The sequence below is a fragment of the Drosophila virilis genome, chromosome 5, assembly GCF_030788295.1.
Source record: "Drosophila virilis strain 15010-1051.87 chromosome 5, Dvir_AGI_RSII-ME, whole genome shotgun sequence".
NCBI classification, from domain to species: domain Eukaryota; kingdom Metazoa; phylum Arthropoda; class Insecta; order Diptera; family Drosophilidae; genus Drosophila; species Drosophila virilis.
This window is the reverse complement of record NC_091547.1, coordinates 23,652,369-23,670,085: the sequence shown is the minus strand read 5'-3', so window position 1 is coordinate 23,670,085 and position 17,717 is coordinate 23,652,369. Positions and strand designations below refer to the sequence as shown.

The 17,717-nt window shown below is 38.8% G+C and overlaps 1 protein-coding gene across 4 annotated transcripts in view; it reads left to right on the top strand.

Annotated features, from left to right (window-relative positions):
- Pgant9 (polypeptide N-acetylgalactosaminyltransferase 9) overlaps positions 1-17,717 on the top strand; it is a 71,013-nt gene that overhangs the window by 16,030 nt on the left and 37,266 nt on the right. For 3 of the 4 annotated variants that reach the window (XM_015174174.3, XM_015174176.3, XM_070210238.1), the window contains exons 2-3: positions 4,873-4,944; positions 16,414-17,424. In XM_015174174.3, the coding sequence (XP_015029660.1) occupies positions 17,004-17,424 (421 nt within the window). In that variant the 5' untranslated portion in view covers positions 4,873-4,944; positions 16,414-17,003. Of the gene's footprint in view, positions 1-4,872; positions 4,945-15,061; positions 15,084-16,413; positions 17,425-17,717 lie in introns of those variants that run through there. The other variant, XM_015174175.3, reaches the window with a different exon arrangement.

Sequence of the window (17,717 nt, the reverse complement as noted above, 5' to 3'; positions counted from 1 at the left end):
TATATGTGAGAAATAGACTAAAACACCCTAGCTAATGAAATCCAAATCTAAATGTTGTGGAAGTCCGATGTGGAGAGGATTTCGCTCATATAATATAAAAAGACAACATTTTTTTATGCAAGTACTTAACTTATGAACTTTTGAATCGTTCGTATGGCAGCTATATGATGTAGGAGTAGATATATATGTAAGTCCTGATTGCAACAAAAATAAGTGCACTTGGCTTTATTAACTAGTCAGTTGGTACAAATCAAATATATATATCTTTTAGCTAATGCTATTAGCGATGTCTCTTTGCGTAACAAAACTAGAAACCCCTTTGTTAAGGTATATTTCATAATGAAGTTGTTTACCACGCAGCCACAAATCAGCGCCCTGAACAAAGGATGCCTCACAATGGCCTCAACGCTCGTTTATCACAACGGGCCAGTGCAGCCCCCAATCTGCTGGCAGTCCGTGGTCCGTAGCTATAATTACTGGTCTTATGCAGCCAGAGGTCGAGGTTGGGCATTTCAACTTGTCTTTAACTTGTCTCACGACTGGTCCGCGCGCATCTGGCATAGCTAGGAGCTGCAGCAGGTCCTGCAATCGATTTTTGAGTTATTGATTGTAACGACTTTTGTGCTCCTCTATGCTATGATTAATTTTATGTTGAGTCAGGCTTTTGGTTTGGCTTTTGATTTGAAAAATTAGTGCAAAATATAACAAAATAAAATTGCCAACTGCAAATGATCATAAATCAAACAGTTGGCTGATTGCATTCGAAGTGCTCACAAATTGCATGATTTGCAATTTCTGTGCAGCAGCATCTGAGAGCGCGCGAGAGAGAGAGAGAGAGAGAGAGAGAGAGAGACGGGAGAGGGAGAGAGACTTCAGTGGCATTCCCCGGATGCTGACACGACTGCAACGACTCGGCATCCACTTGAGCCCGGCTCATGAGAGCTGGAATATATTGGCATTCGTACTGCAGACCTCACGTTGTACTTGCGTAAATAATTCGCATTTTTGTTGCAAGTCGCGAGTTGTGCGACTGCAAGTTAAATTATTGCCTGGCATTTTTATTTGCTTTTTTATTGTTGCCATTTGCCGCCCATTGTCCTGCCGCTGACAACATTTATTGTTTTGTAATTAAATTTTTGGCCAAACAGCGGCAACAGCAGCATCTACAATAGGCCACAAAATCGATAAGCACGTGAGTGGCAAAGTTCTCGATAAAGCCTCTAAATCTTCATTTCCTTCGAGTGCTGTCCAAATGCCAGACAAATTGCTTGAGTTCGTTTATTTTTTGGACATAAAAGAAATACAGTTGTACAATGGACGCAATCGACAAATATGTAAATTTGGGCAGATCTCTAGCAGTAAGTTGTGCATGCTATTTTTGGCGCGTGGCTACCTCAAATTCAAGACTTTTTATTTGTTTACGATTGTAATTCCAGAGTGGAAAATATGCTGTTAAATAAGCAAACTAGATAAGCTAAAAAAAATACATGATTTTGTATATAAATTCGACTTTCTCTTGCGCTGATCTCATTTTGACCAATGTTTGTGTCTATAACAAGATTAAGTGGCCTCTCGTTATGTTACTCTCACGTTCTGTATGTATTTGGCTCTCCTTTCGATGCGTCTTTCTTAAATGTTTGCCCGTCAGCGTTTATGCTAATTTGCTTGTTTCTTCTAAGTGCTTTTCTATTTCATGTGTTTTGCGACTTTCGTAAAAGTTTTATAGGAAGCTTGAAATGAATTCTGTTTTGCTATCCCTCTCTGCTTCTCTATTTCTTGTGAGCTCTTCAATTCCTGATTGCGCGCCATTCTTAATGGTTTTAACATCTGTTTTTATCTAAATGCCATTTTGCCCACTGTAAATTCACTTTCATTTAGAGCTCTTGAGTGGCGCTTTATCCCTGGACAGTCATTAAATCCTTGTCCATAAGCCCATAGAACATGTCGCTAGCCAAAATCAATAAACATAAAGGTCTGGCAATTTATACGCTTGCCAAAACACACATAGACGATGACGAAGGCAGTTGAGAGAGAGAGCGAGAGAGTAAGCTAGAGAGAGAGAGAGTGAGGTTGAGGCAGTAACATTTCAAAACTGGTTAACCGGCTATGTAAATTTTTATTAATATTCAAAAGAAGCGATTGCGTGTACAATATCTACAACAGCAACAACAACAACAACAACAACTATAAACGCAACAGCAACTGGTATAAATATGCATATGACCTTCGTCGCGGATGATGGACAGCCGAACGTTGAAAGATATATTGAGATATTGGTCCCGGGTCGAATGCGTCCTCCAATCAGTTGTAAAGGCCTCATAAATTGGAATTACAATCAGCAATTGCAGCAATTAATTGCGCATAATCAAGACGTTGCGAATGATGAATGATGAGCCAGCAACCAAAAAGAGAAAGAGAGAGCGAGAGAGCGAGAAAAGGGCAGACGAGCAGAGAAGTAAATAAAATTATGCCAACTGGCCGAATCGAAGCTATTTTAATGGCCCACATCGTGCGAGGGCATTAAACAGAATGAAACGCTTCGAGCCAAACAAAATCGGGGTGAAAAAAAACAGAAAAATAATTTTAACCAAACACAAGAAACCCGAAAGGCATTTTGTTTATGTACATTTAAGTGTGCTTATGACCAGCAACATTTTGCGATCATTAGCAAATAATTTACGCCATTTACCGGCTTAAAAAATATTATTTTTCGGGTAATGTGAGATTTTGAAACACACTACAATATTAAAAAACTGACGTCCAGAAGTTGAAATAAGTCATATAAGAAAAATTAAACAGTGTATAACATTTATAAGAAAATAATGAGAAAAAATTACAACAAAGGAAAAATATTCCTCAACAGAATAATAACAAAAACTTTACCCAATAAAGAATATAACTTACTATTTTTTTAGAAAGATTCTTAAGATCAAATTTCTGGTTTGAACATTTGTATGAAAAAAAAGATAATGGCAGAAGCTAAACAAAATACTCAGAGGAAATAAAAAACGGAATATTTTTAAACGAATTTAAAAAGAAATAGTTGACTTTGAATTTCTTAAGTAATTTAAGAAGTTTTAATAAGTCTTTTTAAAAGTTTTCAAATTATTTTAAGAGTCAAATTCTAGATAATATCCTAAAAAATTCTTGCCGGAAGGAGTTTATATTTGGAGTACAAAGGCATCAGCATTTGGTAACTACATAAATAAAGGCATATACCCCTTGTATTGTAGAGCATGTTGAAAGAAAAATGAGTAACCGGCTACCCTTTTTGTGGATCTGTTCATGTAAGCAGCTTTGGTTTATTGGGTCCAACATACATTTAATGAACTGCCAGGGCGTAAATCTTCCAACATTGTGGTTGTTCTGTGTTGTTCTTTTGCTCTTATTATTGTTGTTGTAGTTGTTGTCGCCGTTGGTGGGCAACGCAAAGCGTGCGAAATTTGTTGTCAGAGTTTTAAAGCCTCTTAAAGACAGCTCAAAGCACTTGAAAACAGAAGCTGCTGCTGCGGCTGCTGCCTAAAACATTTGCCCATTGAAGTGAAATTAAATTAATTATGGGCAACAGAGCTTGGCCAGAAACATTAATTAGCTTGTCTTGGTGTCAAAGACGCGTACGTTTCTAATCAAATTAATTAAATTGGTATATTAATTATATTATTCAGTTGCAGCTCCAGTTGCTACCCCGTGGCCTATTGCCCCAACCCTTTGCACCCTGCCTCAAGCACACGACTCGAGCGTTTCTAATTAGTGTAACCTGATTAGTTATTGAAAAAAGATTGTGGCACACGAGAGTGTATGTATGATGTCTTGGTCAACGTGAACACAAAGTCATTCTACACACACACTCGTACAACACCCACACAGTGCCGCTGGCCACTTGAAGTTGATACCGTCATGCGATTTTTATCTGCCGCTCGCTTGAGACAAGTTGTTGTTGTTGCTGTTGTTGTACCTTGAAGCCGTTGCACATTAAAACCAACACGTAACCGGTTGGGCGGCCGCAAAGGTGTAAAGATTGATAAGCAGCCGGCTGGATACATTAAAACAAGAATCGAAGAAAAACCCAGAATAAATCAACAAAAATAGTAAAATCCAGAGGAGTTTTTGAATAAATAGTTTTATATACACATGATGCCATATAAACAACCATTACAAATATCAAAATATCTTAAACCACACGACCGCATGAATATTTAAAATTAAACGCTTCAGCGAAAACAGCTTTTGTTTTCGTTTTAATAGAATTAAATTGTATTTTATAAAGTATCCGTTTTTAAATTTCCAAAATTTTCTGCAACACTTTTGCACACTTCTGTACTTATATGTGCTTAATAAAACTAATAGAAAAATGAAACAATTTGATTTATGTAAAAATAATTTCAAATTATCTAAGGCTTACGTGTACAATTAAAATAAATATTTATGTATTTCCGCACACATCATAAATAATTATGCAAAAATAATCGATGCTAGTAGTTCAGCTAAAAGAATTGCATTTTAATTATAATAAATTACATTTTAGCCACAAATTTGCATAACAAAACGTAAAGCACTAGAAAAAAAAAAACAAAAATATGCAAAAATTTAATATGTAAATGAGAAAATTTAAGCCATATTAAAAACAACCAAACAAAATTTATTTAGTTAATTATGCTGCTTGGTGGGAAAAGCATAATGCATTTCTTGGCCATCTCCATATGGTGTGCAGAGTGCCATAAATTGTGGCAAAGTTAATTAAACACACAAAACTACAAACAGTTCGGCACATTATCAGTTCATAATAATAGCTTATCTGAACACTGCCTTATAGTTACCTGTACTATTTATGATTTATTGTTTTTCATGCCCTTCTTTTTTTTTTCATTGCAGCTCGATAAGGAACTCATTGAGCATACATTTATTTATAAATAAATAATTGATAGGCAGACGGGCTGCATGAAGGTGAGTAGCCAAAAAAAAAGTGTAATAAACAGGTAAACAACATTTGCCCCAATTTGGGGCGCAAGTTTACAAATTTTTTGGTCCAATGTCAATTTGTAGCTGGTTGTTTAAAAGCAAAAAGAAGCAAGTTCATTGTTTTGGGCCCAAACTAATAAGCGCCAAGTATGGCCGACAATTTAGCCGAGTCGCGGTTGCAGTTGCAAGTTGGCTAGTTGACTAGCTGGCTACTTGGCTAGCTGTCTGGCTCCTTAGATGCCCCAAGTTGCTTAACATTGTGTCTTGTGGCATTGTCTTGGCGTTTGTTCGTGTTGCTCGTTTCTCGTTATTGTGCCAAATGGCCATAAAAGGTTAATTGGGTCCTTAGCAACTTGGCGGGCAACAAAAACAAATGATGCCAACATTCCACGCTTACCTCTGCCAGTCGGCGCGGTTGCTGCCACTGCCGCTGCTGATGCTGCTGCAAGCCACAAGCGACATAGAAAAATCTTAATTAGTTAATTAAAACAACAAACAAAACCGAGTGCCAGTCCGAGTCCGTGTTCCATCTACCATGTAGTGTCCACTGCAACTAGTTCACTTGGGCTACTGCATAATTCATGCGCCTTTTAATGACAACCACAAGTGGAGCAGGACCCCAAATTGAAAGTCAAAGCCAAAGTCAACTGTGGCTGAAGCTACACACAAAACAAATTCAAGAATTTTGTGCTTAATTTAGGAAAAAACCAAATAAACATTCTTATTTTAAGAGCGTTTTTTCATCCCGAAACCCCTTTATACCGTTCTCAAATTATTTAGACAGTTTTTAATTAAGGAAATGGGTTTAGTTTTCTTACAACAATTTTTAAACATGTTTTTAATTCCGAAGTATTATTATATATAATTTATAGCACCGAAACCTTTTACCTCCAAAATATTTTCTGGTTTACCAACTTTGTGTGGAGCAGGGATGTGTCTTCTGGATCTGTCTTTACTGTTTGGAATATCTTTCTACGTCCCAAATTTGTTGACCTTGAGATCCGAGATATGGAAAATTGGGATGCATATTTCAATATGTCTATATCGATTCTTACCGATTGCATGAAAGCGGTACAAAGTATCTGTGATATAAAACCGATCTGCAAAGGCTACCTTACGATTTACATTAAAAACGTCAGGTTCTAACTATATATTTCATAGGGTCAGACGAATAGACAGACAGATATGTCCGTATTGATTCGGCTATTGATGCTGATCAGGAATATATATATATACGTTTTAAGGGGTTAAATCAGTCTCATTGCTGTCTGTTGCATTCACAAAATGCTATTTGAACAGTTTTTAAAAATATACAAAAATATTGTACCTAAAAACACAATCAGAATTAAATTCCGTATAAATCCTATGCCTGTCATACTAGAATTGAAAATCTTGTGTTTCTCCAAGTGTACGTGCGCAGTCGCCAGTTGTTGCCACTTTGATGTTCGCTGTGCTTGTTCTTCTACTTGTTGTTGCCGCTGCTGCTGCTGCTGTTGCCAGTGGCCAACGATAGAGACACATTGTCTGCTATAGAACCCCTGTGTATGTGTGTGTGTTTGTGTGTTGACTCAAATCCCCCGAGGTGACATTAAACTATGAGAGGCATTTAGTTTAGCGATTTATATAGGCGACTTTTTGACAGTTTTATGTCTCTCGCTGTCCACTGGGCTGCGTTGTCTGTACCAAGGTGCAGATTGAGGATAACGAGCTGAAAACCAACAACAGCAACAATAACAACAGCTTTGCGAATCGCTGCAGCCAGCCTGCTAGGTTTATGCTTCATTAAATAGCCGGGCAATGTTTATATTTCACTGGCTAAGGACCTCGTTATCCGCCTCAATCAATGCAATTGCGCGGAAGCGATTTATGGACGCAAAGGGCTAAAAAACCCTTAACAGCCTGCAATTGCAAACATTACAAGCAAGCGAAGTGAGAAATTTTCAATTTATACAATAAAAAACTATAGGAAAATATATATAAAAGACTGCGAACGAGCTGAAGAAAAACATAAAATATGGCAAACTATTTGGTTCAGTGGTTCAATTGAGGGTTTGCAAGTGAACAAAATAAATAGAATTCAACTTTAAATTTGATATTCGAAACAATGATTGACACAGAAAACGAAATTAAAGTTGTAACTTAATAAAAATAAAGGCTTAAATATCCTGAAAACTAAATTCAAAAAGAAAATTTCAATGATTATTGAGAGATAGTTTGTTATTTTCACGCAAAAGTTGGTTTCGTATAAGAAGTTCTTGAAGTTTAATTATTCTGCAATATTTCAATTTATATTTGTAGAAATTTAGTTTGAGAAGCTTTTAGCTATATCATACTTAGCTTCACAAATATATCAATGTATATAGATACAATATTTTAATCTATATTTTGCCTAACAAAGTTATGACTTTTATGCATGGGCATTTTTGCTTTATTATTATTACACTTTAAAAAATGGATATCCAATATTCTACATCTTCATAAACCCACCACCACAAATTTGACCAGCAGCTCAAGTTCAAATCAAGTTCAAAAACAGGTTGAGCATAGATGTAACCTCTTCACTTTCCAGAATCACAGAAAAAATGCTTGGCATGTGTAACCCTTTGGAGAAAACAAAGCCCTGACTCCAATCTCGCGATCCCATTACGACCACAACACGTGCCTGGCGCCTAAAGAGCTCTTTTGGATGTGTTTTTATAAATATAGGGTTAAAGGGGTCTGATCGGGTCTAGCTCGCGCCAACCATTTTTTTGCCATCTATTTTTTGAGGTTTTTTTTCTTCTTTCTTTTTACTTTTTGGTCATAAAAAATGACCAACTGCTATTAGGGGCACAAAAATGAAACCATTTTTGTCATTTGACAGGCAATTTTCAAGCGTTACATTTTCGATTTCTCTTTCGGTATGACACCCTACCCTCCCTATCCCTCTCGCCCCCCGGCCCGCTCTTTAATTTGTGGTGCCAACGCACAACAAAATTACTCGACCCGCAGTTGTGGCAGTTATGAGAGCGGGCAGGGTTTGCGCGCGTGTGTGCGTGCGTGTGTGTGTTATGTGTTCTGTCAGTTGCGCCCACAGAATGTTTGTTGGCCATAAAATGTGGAATCGTGCGACCCCGCCGCAAACCGTCCCGCCCTCACCGAAAATCTGATGATAGTTTATACAGGGCTAAAAGCATTTTTCCAGCCCATGCACATTTTCACATGCGCCCTTTGCCATTTCTCATGTGTCCCGCTGTCCCTTGTCCCCTGTGGCCCCTCTTTGTGCTGTCTCGTCTGCGTCTCTGTGGCATATTTAATCGAGCTGCCACATTGAAATATATTGACTTTATTATCCAGCCTGTGGGCTATCATTTGATTAAATCTAAATCTGTTTATGAACCCAACTTTTCGCGCAAGTCGCTTTTATTAATTTTACAAGAAAGCTGCATAAACAAAATTAACGCTGATAACTTTTTGGGGATTTATCGCGCTAGTTGGCCAAATAGTTGGCAAATTAGGTTTTTGTACCCTGAATGTGGTAAAAGATAAACAGGGGTATAACTGTTTTGTGGTCATGTTTGTAACATAAAGTATATATATTCATCTTCAGCATCAACCTCAAAATCGATCCCTCTTCCTGTCTACCCGTCCTTCTCCAAACGCGTCGATCTCGGGATATACCAGCTAGAGACTTAGACTAGAAGTTCTCATATACTACGTGCATATTGATTTTATTTCCAGTAATCGATAACTTGTCCATATTCCAAGAAATCAATAAAGACCTATCTCGAAATCCTGTTTCTCAATATAGCTAGAGATATCAAATGTTGTATTCTGACTCTCCTCTCCTCGTTTCCTCTAAAGAAAAGCAAGCTTTGTTGGCGCCAAGGAAAGAAGAAGCACTTAGCGTATCTACCAGTCAGTCAATTCCAAGTAGACCTTTCTTGTTTCTTTTTCATCCGTTTTATTCAATTTGCCAAAGTTGGGCAGCCAGTTGGCCAAGGTCCAAGCACAGGTTTCGGTCCCAGTAAAATGCAACTTTAAGCGTTCGCTGAATAAAAAAATCAAGGAGAAATGTTGGGAAAACAAAGTGAAAAACGTGAAAAACTGTGACTCGAAGAAGCGGCAAAGCGGCTGCTGATGTTGCTATTGGCCAACTGGCTGCAATAAGCCTCAATAGTCGAATGAATACCTGAATGGTTGAATGAGTGCTCGAGTGGCAGACAAACAAATAAATATTGGGGTCGTGCCATAAACCAGCCACCAGCTCAACTCAACTCAACTCAGTTCAGCTCGGCCCACAGCTGACCTGGCCAAGAGCGTAGCTGCCCATTTATAGTCAAAGGTTGTTGCTATTGTGGAAAATTCATGTATATGCAAATGAACAATTGATTTCTGTTGGCTCGCTGTTTTATGCGATTTTGCTTTGCCCCTCGTATGACCCTGAAAAAGTTGGGCGGTTTTGGCTGACCTTGCGCTTGGCCAAGTGCAAGGTTGGGGCAGGCAAGTAGATCGTGTTAGTTGCTAAGCCAAGTTTCTTAAATCAGTTTTCGTATTCAATTAAATAATTTGCCACTAACGCGTCGAACTTTTAACGAGTTTTTCCAGAGAGTTTTCAAAAGTTTTTGCTCAGTTTTCGCATTGCAAATCCCATGACATGCGCTGCTTTGCGCATATCTTTCCAGCTAGTCTCAATTAATCAAACTGAAAACTGAGAGGGAAAAACCACTTGGGGAAACATGTTTTGTCTGTAATTTCATGCAATCATTTAATTGCGATTTAATAGCGCGCTCATCCTGTAATTTATTTCGTATTTCGTGTAATGAGAAGCGCGTAGAGCGGCGCAAGGTAAAAGCATAGAAAATGTGAAAAGCGAGCATAATGGTTTTCTTCTTCATTTTTTTTCTTTTATCTTCTGTTTTTTAGCCAGGAGCAAAACGCGAACGTGCAGGCAAAAACATTTAATTACTTTTATGCGCTGAGAGTCATGACTCTGGCAGGAATCTATATAATGCGCTATAGTTGGCTTGGGCAGCAAAAAGACAGTGCGTGAAAGAGAGAGGGAGGCAGTGTGAGAAAGAGAGAGCGAGTGCGATTCATGTGTAGCAAACATTTCATTTTACAGCGTTTGTCAAATTAAAGGCTATGAAAAATGCGTGGCATGTTGCAATTGCTGAGGATGCAGCTGTCATTGGACATTGAATGGAAAAAATGGGGCTTGCAACCGTTGCTGTTAGCCTGGCAAATTAACAGTTAAGCGCCAACGGTAAATAATTGTCAATGACAACAACAACGAAGACCACTTGAACTGGTAGCTGCTCCAAAAAGCACATCGTGCCCGATAGACATAGCCCGTTTGAGAAGATGTTGCCGTTGCCGAGCTATGCCTTGTCTTGCCCCTCTGCCCTGAATGAGGTTTGACTGGTTTCTCAAGCACATGCACCAAATAACCAAAAGGAGCTGAAGCTGGTGTCTAAATCTGAGACTGGGAAGACCTGTTGTCTGCTTGCCGTCATGGTTATCTGGCCATGGGCACTGGTAATTCTAGCCGCCTTGGCAACTTCTCGCCACTCGGCACTCGCTCGTTCCTCTCTGCTTGCTGCTCGGTTGGCGGATGTGCAAATATTTTGATTAAATTTTCTCCGTGGCAACTTTCTTTGCACCAATGTGCCAGCTCTCACAGTGACTGCCATGTGGCAGCTCCTGTGTTCTGTATGCGTGTGGGGCAGCTGCTGGTTTTCTGTTGCAGTCGAGCCAACACACATTTCCTGCTTCTGCACAAAACACGTTTTTAACTTCAGGAACATCATCATCATTATCAATATAAGCAGCAGCAGCAGTAGCATCATCATCATCATCGTCATCATCATTTGTGGCTTCACTTTGATGCACGTCTGCGCCCAGTTGCGGTGACCTTTGCTGACACGGCGCATAATACAAAATCAAAGCCAACATTGTTTCCAATTTTAACATTTTTCATTTATACGGCGCATAAATCTTGGCTTCTCTAAAGAATTGGAATATTTTTGGTTCTATTTGAGATTTGTTTAATCAAGTTAATTCTTTTTTACTTTTAAGAATATTGGCTTGAATGTTCAAGTGAAGTTATGTTTCTTTCTATCTCTTATAAAGTATATTTGAGTTTAAGCAAAGCACAAATATATATATCTTGTTTTAAGAATTGGAATGTTGTATTTGTTCATATTTCCTTCTTTTTTAAGACATAAGCTTGATGTAAAGAAATTAATCTTTTAAAAAATTGCAAGTTAGTTTTCACAATATCTTAAAGTAAGAACTCGCTCTTATTTGAGGCTAAGTAGCCCAAATGTGATTTGACTCTATGTTCAGCTCTATTTGGGTCTAAAACTGTAATTGCCCAGAAGAAAAGTTCATTTGATGTCGCACGCATCTCATTAGAAACTAAATTCTGCGCTGGGTCTGGGCAAGGCTGGCAAAAGTTTTTCTGGGCCGAAATGCAAATGAATATTAAGCACAGACTTGAGGCTGCGTTTTAATAACTGCGGATTAAGTCTGCATAAATAATAATCATAATAAACTGTGTGCCAGCCATGAAAATGCGCATCAGCGCGTAGCAGATACGCTTCTAACTGCCCCCAAACTCAGACACCGCCTCGTCCGTCCGCTTGCCACCCTTGCCACGCTTGTCTCCCAGTCAACCCAGGAATCTGGGCAAAAAGTTTTTGCATAAGAAAATGACAAATGATCGGCGAAGGCTGTTGGGCGGTTCGAGTATTAGCTTCAAGTCGTGCTGGAAAAGTTACTGTTACGGCAGAGAGGGAGCTAGAGAAAAAGAGAACGGAGAAAAGCGCGACAAAGAAGTTTTCTTTTGTTGGGGTAGAAATTCTTGGACTTTGTTGCGCGTAATTTGAGCTGCTTTTTTTTGTATTATTTTTGTTGTTTTTATTTCTTTCGCGTCTTTTGTGTAATATTTCATTTGGCTTGAATGGCAAGCGATGCTCGCAATTTTTCTCATTCCTTACAAATAGTTGGCTCTTTGTTGCTGTTGGCTTTTAATACCCAGTTAAATGTGCGTCTAATTATGCCAGCAATTAAATGCGAACTTTGATAAATGAGCAGGAATAAAAGTGGGGAGTCAATTGGCAGAGGCGGGGATCATCCTGAGGCATTTGCATGCCAATGGCATGCCCAACTTAACATGCAATTCAATTAAGTCTTATCTTATCTACAGTGCGCGCTCGCAAAGAGAACCAAAGCGAAAGAATAGTAAAGAAAAAAGTCTTCCAAGAACGCACAAATTGCTGCGACGCTTATCAGTCAATTAGCCAACAGATAAGGCAAACAAGTAACGCGAACATAGCGCAAATTGAGGGTTGAAGACCGGGTCTCAGCTCTTCGGGGATTGGCAGTTAAACATGACAGCCCCGAGGGGCGACCAAATGATGGCAACAATGCCCACATTTCCGTCAGGTTATCGAGCAGCGCTGTCAACGCATATCTTTTAACTTCAAGTGTTTTTCTCCACAAGTTCTCTGTCTCTCTGTCTGTCTATCCGCTGAGCTGTGATAAGCCCAGGTAAGCATGGCAAGTAAATGGTTCGTTTTTATGACAGAGCTTGTCTGTCTAATGCCATTCAAAGAACTTACAATCGAATTATTTGGCAGTTTGTTTTGTCGCCAACAAATGGGCCATGCTGCCAACAGCTGCCGCTTGCAAATATTATTCCTATAATATATATCCCTATCGATTGTCCTGGAATGTGGCCGCCAAAACCGCAGCTCATTTAACGATTACGCATCGAAATGTAAATACGTTTGCAATTAATTTGCTTACGAAATTTATTTGAAGTTGAGTTTATAACTAACTTATATTTGAAATTTTTTTAAAAGTACATTTTATAATTAACTAATATTTGAAATGAGCACAGGTTTTGACATTTTAGTTAGTCATACGAATATTTAGATAGCGAGAAGTTAATCTAAGCAGTAGGCTTAAGCTTTTTATAACAGCACTAAAAGATATATATTTTATCTTAAATATATACCCCACAAATATGACCTCACTTAATAATATGTTTGTATTTTTGCATACAATGTAGGTATTAGTTAATTTCCTGTTTACTTAAGGATCTTGCAATAATCTTTAGATTAATAATTGCTTATATAGTTAAAGAGTTTTATGCTTGTTAATTTTTGTTTGCTTAGGGTCTGATACTTGATTTGAGATAACGTTTCAGAAAATGCTCTATCGAAATAGCTGATACACCTTATACTCTGAGAGTAGAAATAAAGCTCAACAAGCCACGCTGCCAGTGAAGCGTTTAAGAATACCGAACAAAAGAGAACTAAGAAGCATGCTCTGCCCATGAAGTAGATGTAATTATATTTACAGGCATTTGTATGTGTCATATTGCATAGCCACGCTGCCCGCAAAACGTTCAAGGACGTCGCACAAAATGGAACGGAGGAGGCTCTCAAACAAGTATTCAATCATATGTGTGAATTATGTTCATGGAAACAGATAGTTTTTGTTGGGCCATAAAAATGATCTTCTATGCTTTAATTGCTGTGTGTTACCTTATCTTTATTTCCTGTTATCTTAAGCACTAAATGCGTAACCATGACATAATTAGAAAAGTTTGACAATACTTGAATTTATCTGCTGCACCTTATCTTTTTTGCTGATTACGTACAATTTACTTTCCATTTCAACTGGATTTAGGTTTTAAGGGGAACCTTTCCCAGCTGCCCTCGCGTCTGGCCAACAAGATTTTTCATGGCAAATAGAATGTGAAAATCAAAATTAAAGTTTTAAACGCAAAATTATATGATTTGGCTATGAATGCGAAATGATATCGTTTCATTTGTAAAATGCCTCGTTCCGAGCGCGCACTGCGCATATGGCACGTGGCCAGCGAGACGCGAATTTTAATTAACAAACCATTTAAATGAGAATTTCGAATGCCGGTAGGGAAAAACAAGAGCAATTCGAATCGCCAACAGCACGTGTTGGCGCCCAAAAATCGGATGTGCGTCATTTTGCAGCAGTGCCTGGTGTAAGACCCCCTCCCAAAAAAAAAAACAAAATGCCAAACGTATTCTGGAAATGCATTTCAACTCATCAATTATAGATGGGAAAAACAATTGTCCGTGTGATTGCCGCCGTTAAAGTAGTTGGTAGAATAAATTTGACCAATAGCTGATGTGGAAATTAACACGGGCTCCAATCCCTGATTATCCGAACTGACAACTGTCGAACAAATTAGTTCAGCGAGTCGCATGAAAACCTCTATAATAAAATAGAGTACGCTTTGTAGGCAGCATTCAATGCGTCTGCCTCTGTCTGACGACTATTTTTGGCATGTTATTTTAATACGTATTTATAAACTGTGTGCAACTATTTCAACTGTAACCCACCATGGTTAGAGATTTCGCAGTGGTTGGCAACTCTAATCGCTCTATTTTTGCCAACTTTTACAGCTGAGTGAGGACATGACATGTGTCCCCCCTCACTCACTCTCACTTTGTGCTACCCTCTTTTGCTCTGGTTTTCAATTTATTTACCAAACAGACACACGCACACACATACACACAACGGAAATTGCCAACTTTGTTGAGCGTGGGGCTGGGCTGGGCTGAGGTTTGAGGGGGAGGCGCTGCCAGGTCGGCATTGCCACTTGAGCCCAACGAGCCATAACAAAAGGCACATGAAGTAATTAACTTGTATTTATTGTATGCACATATTGCTGACTGCTGCAACAGCGGTATGGGTTGCGGGGTGTGGGGCGCGGGTTACGGTGCGCCCTCTCCCTAGTGGCTGGCATGGCTGCCTTTTCTAATTGATAAGCTGGCCCTGGCTGCTATCTGTGCATGTTCATTCAATTACTTGGCCTAGACCCAAGACTTGACTGCAGCTAACTGCAACCGATCTTGGTCAGGTTTATGCACATAACGCGGCCCAGTTGGTAGTTAATGTTTATTAGTTTTTTCTATTTAAACTTTGACTAAAAGCGAGTAGCATAACTATATGAAGTAGTTTGTGGCAAGTAAAAGCATTCACTCCGTAAGCTGTCATTTACGCATCATATTTTTATGAAAATTAAACAAATGTTATATATTTTATGTACAGTATGATCAATACTAAGGATCTACAAGTTAAACAAAGAGGTAAGCGTTTTTTTTTATCATAAAGTGTGCTTCAATCGGGCTTCAAATAGAGTCGCTGCAGTGTCAAATTTTGTTTTTATTTAAAAGTATGTAATAAAAAGGTATCTATCTGCAAATTTCAGGATATACAATTCTCTCATATTTGTTTTTCTTCTCCGTAACTAGAATATGTAACTATCAAGTAACTTCGATTGTTTATCTCAAGCAAAAACGATACAAATTGATAACTAATTGGTGTTATCGATTAATATTGAAAATTATTAATATAACTTATCGATAAATATATTTTGAGCAAAGTTATAAAATGAAAATTGTTAATATTGTATTGCACCACGTTGGAGGTATATTAAACCCCCTAAAATTTCGTTATTAAAAATTTAGTAAATATATTTTAAATAAAAAAAAGATTGAAAATCAAGCATAAAATACTAATTAGATACTTTAAATAAACGTAAAAAGTCGTAAAGGAATGTGCTATATTTCTTTCATAACTTTTGGTATTACGAAAAATGCACTTGAAATTAGAAGATTTCTACTTAATGTGTGTACAATTTTCAGTTTTTTCTGCCTGAGTGCCCACAAGATGATTACGTTATTATCGTGGTTAGATGAATTATTTATGATACAATATATTATTAATGATATGATACATAAATTATATGAATGCATAACTTTGCAGATATCTCGCTATTTTAGCATACTTAAATAGTTTACAAACTGTGCTCTTGAAGAGTATTTCAAGTTCGTGAGAGCTTGTGATTGTTTCTCATTGCTGTTGTTATTAACTTTTCGTCTGATGCGGCAACCTGGCACGCAACTTCGCGCTGTGGGGCATCCACTTGACTGAGACAGACTGGAACTGAGTAGGGATTGAAGACTGGAGGTGGCCACTGAGAACGGGGCCGTAGCTCAAGTGGCGTGTCATTTACCTGGCGGCCACAGACTTTAGAAACTTGTGCGGGGCAACAACTGGGCGCAGATGCTGTTGCAACTTGTGCAATTATATAATATTGACATTAGTTGCATGTTGTTGGCCAGGCTGGAATTTAATTGCAGTGCAAGAAAAAAAAACTGAACTAAAATCAATATAGCCTCTGCTCTAATAGTATGTCAATTATTTGATTTGCGTTTCAATTTAATGGCTTAATGTCCAACAGGCAAAGAGAATGCGTTGTCAGGCTTAAACGTATGCCGATTAGATTAAATAATGACAGAAAACCAAACTCAATTCAACTCAATTCGATTTCTAATCCGAAACACACTCTTTCTCTACTATTTCTCACTCTTTCTCTCAATATCTCATTCTCTCTTTGTTTTGGTTCATTTGCAGGCTGAGTGCACAAGGAGACTGTTAAATTGACTTAACCAAACGTGTGGCGCACAGAAAGGACACTCGTGTGTGTCGTGTCCTCGTCACTGCTTTCTCTTCATATCCAACTTCAGACTGATTCACCGATTCACCCGCTGCAGACTGCAGGCCAAATTGCACAACAAACTGTGGAGAATAGTGGAAAATACTTGGTGAACGCAATAGCAAAATACAGCAAGAGGTATTTCAAGTGGAATGGCAACAAATTGAAATACGTGTCCTGCAGCAGACGTGTGGCATGTGCAACAACAACTGCAACAACAAGTACAGATAACTACGTAAAGAACAACATATCAGCAGCTTCCAGAATTGTACAGCAAATCAGCTGGAAACCTTTTTGGGCCACATATCCGGATGCATAAATCATCAAGAGCAGAGCGCGCACATTGATTAATGTTACGCATACGCAGTGTGTGCCAACCGAACGAGGCGCCCTTTAACTGTGACCACTCAACGACTTCCACTGGCCATTAACAACTGGCCAACGCCCACAACAGTAGCTGAAATTGCAGCCACAGTTGCACCAAAAGGAAACCCATACAAAACTCATCATGGCATTTATATGGCGACGTCGCTCCACAACAATTGTGAAGCTGGTGGCACTGATGCTGGCCATTTGGTTCTGCATCGCTTTCCTCATCTACACGGACGACACGCGCCGGCGAGCGGCGCAGGAGACCAGCGGCTACGGTGCCAGTGGAAACATCAACGCCGGTGGCGGTGGCGGTGGCGGCGGTGGCGGTGCCGGTGCCGGTGCCGGAGACCCAGTTGCAATGGCCCTGAAAAATGGTCCCATCTCCGAAGAGGAACCAGGTAACGACAGCTTCGCTGTTTATGACAATGCCATTGGAGAATCCAATCGCGTAAAGGTGAAACCACGTCAGCAGGACGACGATTCGTTGCGCCAAAACGCAGTCGTCCATGCGGTCGAGAAGCCCGTCCACAAGCAGAAGCCGCCACCCAAGGAGGACGGTAAGTTGAGCAGCCATTTTAATAATTATTTAATGGGCACAGACTGCTTTGCATGAATTATTATTTGAGTCAGCTTCAACTGCATTTCACAGGAATTTAATTAGCATAATTTTCAGAAACTCATTAAAATGATAAAATGTATAGACCTTTTATCTATTATGAGTTCTAGGTTTAATTGTTTGATTCTTTTAACGCAGCTGCACTTATTGAATAGCCAAGGTTAATTGAGTACTTTTCTTATTATAGTTAATGATATTATCCGGCTTTGCCCAGATCTTGTATTTGTAATCATA